Source organism: Vollenhovia emeryi, unplaced genomic scaffold, assembly GCF_000949405.1.
Source record: "Vollenhovia emeryi isolate VEMERY1.0 unplaced genomic scaffold, V.emery_V1.0 DF939566.1, whole genome shotgun sequence".
NCBI classification, from domain to species: Eukaryota; Metazoa; Arthropoda; class Insecta; order Hymenoptera; family Formicidae; genus Vollenhovia; species Vollenhovia emeryi.
This window is the reverse complement of record NW_011966800.1, coordinates 718-7,636: the sequence shown is the minus strand read 5'-3', so window position 1 is coordinate 7,636 and position 6,919 is coordinate 718. Positions and strand designations below refer to the sequence as shown.

The window sequence follows — 6,919 nt, the reverse complement described above, 5'->3', positions numbered from 1 at the left end:
GGTAACTGTAAGGAACGTGCACCGTTTGTCGTATACGCCGACTTGGAGTGCACTCTGGAGAAGATTGACAAGGATTCGATAACGTCTTCATATACGTATCAGCATCATGAGGTATTCAGCGTCGGATATTACGTGCATTGCTCGTACGATGATTCATTGTCCACATACCAATCTCGTCGCGATAAAGATTGCATCACGTGGTTCGTCGAGCAACTCAAAGTGTTATCACAACCCGTAAAAGAAAAATTATCCACAAATGTCCCTATGGAAAATTTGTCGAAGGAACAGTGGGGGGCATACCGTAACGCGACACATTGCCACATTGCCACATATGTCAAAAACCGTTCGCACTGGGTGATGATAGAGTACGCGATCATTGCCATTTGACCGGAAGATATAGAGGTCCCGCGCATTCGAATTGTAATTTAAATTATAAAAATTTATATTGTATTCCTGTGGTCTTCCACAATTTATCAGGTTACGATTCGCATTTCATTATCAAAGAAATAGCTACAGCGTACAAAGGACATGTAGAATTGCTTCCAATAACGAAGGAAAAATACATTTCCTTCACCAAACATGTCACACGCACCGCTGAAAAATCAGATTGGCGAAATTGTATGAAATTGCGATTCATCGATTCATACAAATTTTTAACTGCCAGTCTCGACAAACTAGCGTCTCTTCTCAGCATGGATAATTTGAAAATTATACGTTCAAATTTTTCAAAGTTATCGGTGGAAGATTTCAATTTATTGACGCGAAAGGGTGTCTTTCCGTACGAGTATGTTGATTGCATCGAAAAGTTGGAGGACACGTGTTTACCACCGCGCGAATCATTTTACAGTTCCTTGACCGGTGACACTGTGTCCGAGAACGATTACGTACACGCTGCAAACGTCTGGCGACGGTTTGCCATTCAATCCTTGGGCGAGTACAGCGACCTGTATTTGAAAATAGATATGTTGTTGGCTGACATTTTTGAAAATTTCCGAGATAAGTGTATCGAGAGTTATGGTCTCGATCCCGCGTATTATTACACATTACCAGGATTCACGTGGGACGCCATGCTTAAACATACGCGTATAAATTTCGAACTCCTCACGGACATTGATATGGTCATGTTTATCGAGCGCGGTATACGTGGCGGTCTGAGTCAATGCTCCAGTAGATATGCGCAGGCTAACAACAAATATATGCACTCGTATGATCCATCGAAAGCTTCCTCATACTTGATGTACTTTGACGTAAATAATCTATACGGATGGGCAATGTGTCAACCGTTGCCATACGCCAAATTTCGATGGGTCGACGATGTTGCAGATTTTGACTTTAGTGCGATCGCCTCGGACTCGCCCACGGGTTACATTCTCGAGGTTGATCTCGAGTACCCACAAAGTATACACGACGAGCACACTGACCTACCGTTCTGTTCGACGATAAGCCGCCTGGCAAGCGGCAGGCAAAACTTCTGGCGACTCTATATTGCAAGAAGCGTTACGTCATTCACTATCGTAACCTGCAGCAATGTACGCGTCAAGGCCTTCGCGTCACAAATATACATCGCGTACTACAATTCGCGCAATCCGCATGGTTTCGCGATTATATTGAACTAAATACGCAATTTAGAACGCTCGCCAAGAACAATTTTGAGAAAAATTTGTATAAATTGATGAACAACGCGGTATTCGGCAAAACTATGGAAAATGTACGAAATCGCGTCAATGTAAAATTAATAACTAAATGGGAAGGACGATACGGCGCGGAGGCAATGGTCGCAAAACCAAATTTCCATAGCCGAAGCATCTTTTCGGAAAATCTGATAGCCGTTGAATTGCGCAAACTCGAGGTGAAATTCGACAAGCCGATCTACGTAGGTATGTGCATTCTCAACATATCTAAAGTCTGTTTGTACGAATTTCATCACGAGTACATGTTACCTTTATATCGCGACAGATGTAAAATTATGTACACCGACACAGATAGCCTTATACGAGGTGTGGCAATAAAGAAACCGGATTGATTTTTCCTCATTTCCGGCCACGTCGATGACGAAGAGGAGAGCGGGGCATTGACTTGTGGACTCCCCTCTACCCTCACAAAAAGTTTCACGCATGCGCTGCGGTTAGTCTGGCCATAGCCGTTGTTAGAAGCGGATCGTGTATCTGAGCTCCGTCGCAATCATGTTACGTGCTAATGTAGAACAACGTATTAACATCAAATTCCTCGCAAACTGGGAAAATCCGCCACAGAAACTTACAATTTATTGACAGAAGTTTATGGGGAGCAATGTCTATCTCGCACGCAAGTTTTCGAGTGGTTTAAGAAGTTTAAGGAGGTTAGGGAAGACGTCGGGGACGTTCCAAAATCGGGCCGTCCTTCCACTTCGAAAACTGAAGAGAATGTGGAGAAAGTCGGTAGAATTGTTCGAGGAAACCGCCGTCTGAGCATTCGAGCAATTTCTGAAATTACTAACATCAATAAAGAATCTGTCAGACAGATTTTGCACGACGATCTGGGCATGAAAAAAGTGTGTGCTAAAATGGTGCCAAAACTTCTCACACCCGAGCAAAAGGAACGTCGAGTGAATTGCTGTGCTGACGCTCTTGAAAACATTGAAAATGATCCTGATTTCCTCCAAAACGTAATTACGTGTGATGAAACTTGGATTTTTCAATATGATCCAGAGACTAAGCGACAATCCATGCATTGGAAGAGATCCCAATCCCCTAGAATGAAGAAAGCGCGCATGAGCAAATCCAAATTTAAAGCGATGATGATTGTTTTTTTTTATATCCGGGGGATTATCTACATTGATTGGATGCCTGAAGGTCAGACTGTCAATCAGATTTATTATAAAAATGTTTTGAAAACCCTCCGTCAACGTGTGCGACGAAGGAGACCAGACATGTGGAAGAATGCCTCATGGATTCTTCATCAGGACAACGCGCCGGCACACACCGTGCTATCTGTGAAGAAATATTTGGCGAAAAACAACATTCCAGTGATAGAACATCCACCGTACTCGCCGGACCTAGCACCATGCGACTTTTTTCTCTTCCCGAAAGTCAAATCTGCGCTCAAAGGAACCAGGTTCGAGTCCGTGGATGCAGTGAAAGAAAAAGCGACGCAACTGTTGAACAGCATAACACAAGAAGACCTACAGCATTGCTTCCAACAATGGAAAATTCGCATGGAGCGGTGTAGGGATCGGGGAGGAGACTACATTGAAGGGGACAACGTTTCAATTGTCTGATTTTTTTCAATAAAGGATTATATCATGAGTCCGGTTTCTTTATTGCCACACCTCGTATATCACATCCAGTGCGAAGACGTGTACGAGACGATGAAACGTGATATTCATAGATTTGACACGAGCGATTATCCGGCAGATAACGCGTACGATATTCCACATGCTAATAAAAAAGTGCCAGGTTTAATGAAGGATGAGAATAATGGTGCGATAATGACGGAATTCATCGGGCTCAGAGCGAAGATGTACGCGTTGAGGGTAGACGGTAAGAAAGATACAAAGAAGGCTAAAGGTATAAAGAGTAACGTGGTAGCGCGATCGATAACGTTCGACGATTACACGCGGTGTCTCAACGATGAGATAGGAATGACTCGCCAACAGACTTGTATAAGATCGAAGCTGCATGAGGTGAACACTGTAGCCGAAACGAAAATCGCTCTGAGTCCGTATGATGAAAAGCGATACGTTGTGCCCGATTCTACAGAAACGCTGCCATGGGGACATTATAAAATACCATTGTAAATATTTTATAAATTCATTTTATTTTTTAATCACCATAGATATATTTTATCCACATCGATTATAATAAATGTATAATAAATGTATGCCATTGTAAATATTTTATCATTTATTTTTATAAGACATGTAATCAACATAGATATTACAATAAATGTATGTTTACAAAACTTTATCCGTGCATGTTTGAGATTCCTCCAGTTATCTCAATTGTACTGCCCTCGCCATCTCACGGTTATTCGCGAGGCCCAGTGGTACCGCGCGCGCGACCGCGCGACCGGGTAACGAGCACGTGTCGGGCCCGTGAACATGGCTCGAGGGCTTGCGCGCAAGCTCAGAGAGTTCAGTCGTCGTGAGAAAGTCGTCGTTGTAAGCTGTGGTAAAGTTCGCATCGGCTGACAAAAAGTATCGCGCTCGCGCTCACGTGTTAGCTCACATTGACAATTAGTGCTCACCCGGGAAAGACTCATTAGTTAAGTGCTCAAATCGAGTGCATCGGTGTTCTGCGCAAAGGCCTCTCATTCTGTACGTGCACGCTCGCTTGTAGCCGGCCACCGGCTCAACGGGCGGCACATCCCCGACGGTCTTGTGCGAACAAGAGAGCTCGAAGGACTCGCTCACCTCAATCATACGCCTCGGTAAATCTCAACTGTACATAGTGTAAATACAATTAAACGTTCAACTCATTTTAAAGAAACTGAATCGTAGTCATTCTCGCCACGTTGCACGTCCTTTCTCACCCCCCGATCCACTCGCAGCGCTCACGGAGATTTCGCGATCTTTCGATCTCATGACGAGATTCGAAAGGGAGGAAATTTCCCAAACAGTGCATATCCATGAATTATGTGATTTATCAAGTCCCAGCCATTTCACGTAAACCTCATTTCCTCTTTTCCGCAACACTTTCTCAACCAGGTACACATCGCGATTAGCTACGCAATGCAACTCGTGTTCATAGAATCCTCCAGCGACGGTATCCTTTTCCACAGGATACAGGGTGCTCCGCAACATATTGAAGACCGGTCATGGAAAGATAGAGGGGACTAAGACAAACAGAAAAGTCCTGTACTATTTTGCGCTTGGACGAATAGTTATCGAGATACTGAATTTTAAAAATCGACATATTAGCCCAACCTACTGGCGAATGTAAGCGCGCGGTGAGATGCGTCCGCTTAGCGGCCCCGCTCGAGGCGGTGTGTAGCGAGGAGTAGGATGGCGATGCGCGGCGAGGAGTAGGGAGGCGAAGCGCGCCGCTGCCCGTCCGCCGCCTACGCGACCACTCGCACGTCTCCCGCGCTGCGTCAAAGTTCGCAGCGATGGTCGCTACTCACCGTGCGCTTGCATTTGCCAGTGGGTTGGACTAATACGGCGATTTTTAAAATTCAGTATCTCTATAACTATTCGTCCAAGCGCAAAATAGTATAGGACTTTTCTGTTTGTCTTAGTCCCCCTACCTTCCCATGACCGGTCTTCAATATGTTGCGGAGCACCCTGTATACGTCACGGGATTAGTTTTCTGCACTTTGCCGATTTTAAACACCTCCGTCGACCAATTTGGTGTGTAACCTTTCTCAAAGACGGTCTTAAATTTACTCACGCGTACAGGGTCACCCAATCTGAATCGCGCGGGTGCAGCAATCTTTACGCGGCTGTACACCGTCGTCAACAGTTTGCCGGCGATCGCGGGCGTGACGTCGATGGACCGCATACCTATAGTCCGATGCTTTCGCGCGTTGTAATCTGATACGAGACGTGACAGCGCGTCGATCCATCTATAGTTTCCATTTAATGTAAACATCTTCCACATATCGTTCTTTAGCGTGCGATTGAATCGTTCGACGACCGATGCCTTCATCACGGAATAGGTAGAATAATGGTTAATGTTATGTTTCTTCAAGAGTTTCTGCACGTTCGCATTGTAAAATTCCTTTCCATTGTCAGATTGTAAATTTTTCGGACATCTTCCATCGACCCGAATTATCTTTGCGATTGCCGCAGTAACTTCGCATCCGCTCTTGGCCTTGAGCGGTACGGCCCATGCATGCTTGCTCAGCACATCGATAACAGTAAGTATGTAGTGGTAGCCTCTGTTGAATCGCGTGTAAGGACGCATCTCAACTACATCAGCTTGCCACAGGTCGTCGTATCCGCGCACTATGACACGTCTTCGCGGAATATTTCTTCTCGCTGGAGCGTGCAGTTCCTTCACTAATTGCCGCTTCTCAGATGTTGTCCTTTCAGCCATGAACAAATGATTTTAAACGGGGACGGAACAGGGACCGATCGTATATCAAACGGAACAGGGACCGAACGTATATCGAACGGAACGAGGATCGACCGTATGTCGATCGGGAACACACGTTCGCGTACCGTACGTTGAACGGGAACGGAACGGGGATCGATCGTATGTCGATCGGGAACGCACGTTCGCGTAACACACGTTGAACGGGAACAGAACGGGGATCGATCGTATGTCGATCGGGAACACACGTTTGCGTAACGTACGTTGAACGGGAACGGAACGGGGATCGATCGTATGTCGATCGGGAACGCACGTTCGCGTAACACACGTTGAACGGGAACAGAACGGGGATCGATCGTATGTCGATCGGGAACGCACGTTCGCGTAACGGAGAGATGTAACTTATTGGCGATGAGTCATACGCTGAATCATTTCGTGAAGTTCGTTTATCATATTCTGCATGCTATATTGGTGCGTTACTATCTTCCTCTCCATCTCATCCTGTCGATCTTTCAAAATTTGCATGTTCTGTTGAACGTACCGTTTGTTGACAGCATCGTCATCATCTACAGGCAATGCTATGCGTCGAATCTTGCGTGACTTTGCATCAAAATCTGTCGCGACCACACAAAGAGCGTTATCGCGAACGTAGTTTCTAATTAATCCGCTATATTGATAGTACGGATCCGTTCCGCTTCTTCCGAGCGATATTCCAAACTTGTTGATCGGCATTTCGTTGTCAATTGGTTGAATCACTCACACGCAGTTTAATTTATAATAAGTCCAGCCTCGCGGAGTTCTTCGATGATCGACATGATTTCGTTATCGTGATCATTGTGACCCGCTTGGCGAGAGGCCTCAAGCAATCGAAAACGATCTACAAGCTCGTTGGGATCGTCTCAATGAAC

General features: G+C 45.4%; 1 protein-coding gene and 1 pseudogene across 1 annotated transcript in view; both read left to right on the top strand.

Annotated features, from left to right (window-relative positions):
- The window catches only part of LOC105557208, an 8,454-nt gene extending 6,431 nt beyond the window's left edge, over positions 1-2,023 (top strand). The window contains exons 2-3 of the mRNA XM_012004396.1: positions 478-1,376; positions 1,445-2,023. Coding sequence (XP_011859786.1) covers positions 478-1,376; positions 1,445-2,023 — 1,478 coding nt within the window. The remainder of the gene's footprint in view (positions 1-477; positions 1,377-1,444) is intronic.
- Positions 2,024-2,183: 160 nt separating this feature from the next.
- LOC105557207 lies at positions 2,184-3,256 on the top strand (annotated as a pseudogene).
- Positions 3,257-6,919: the final 3,663 nt, after the last annotated feature.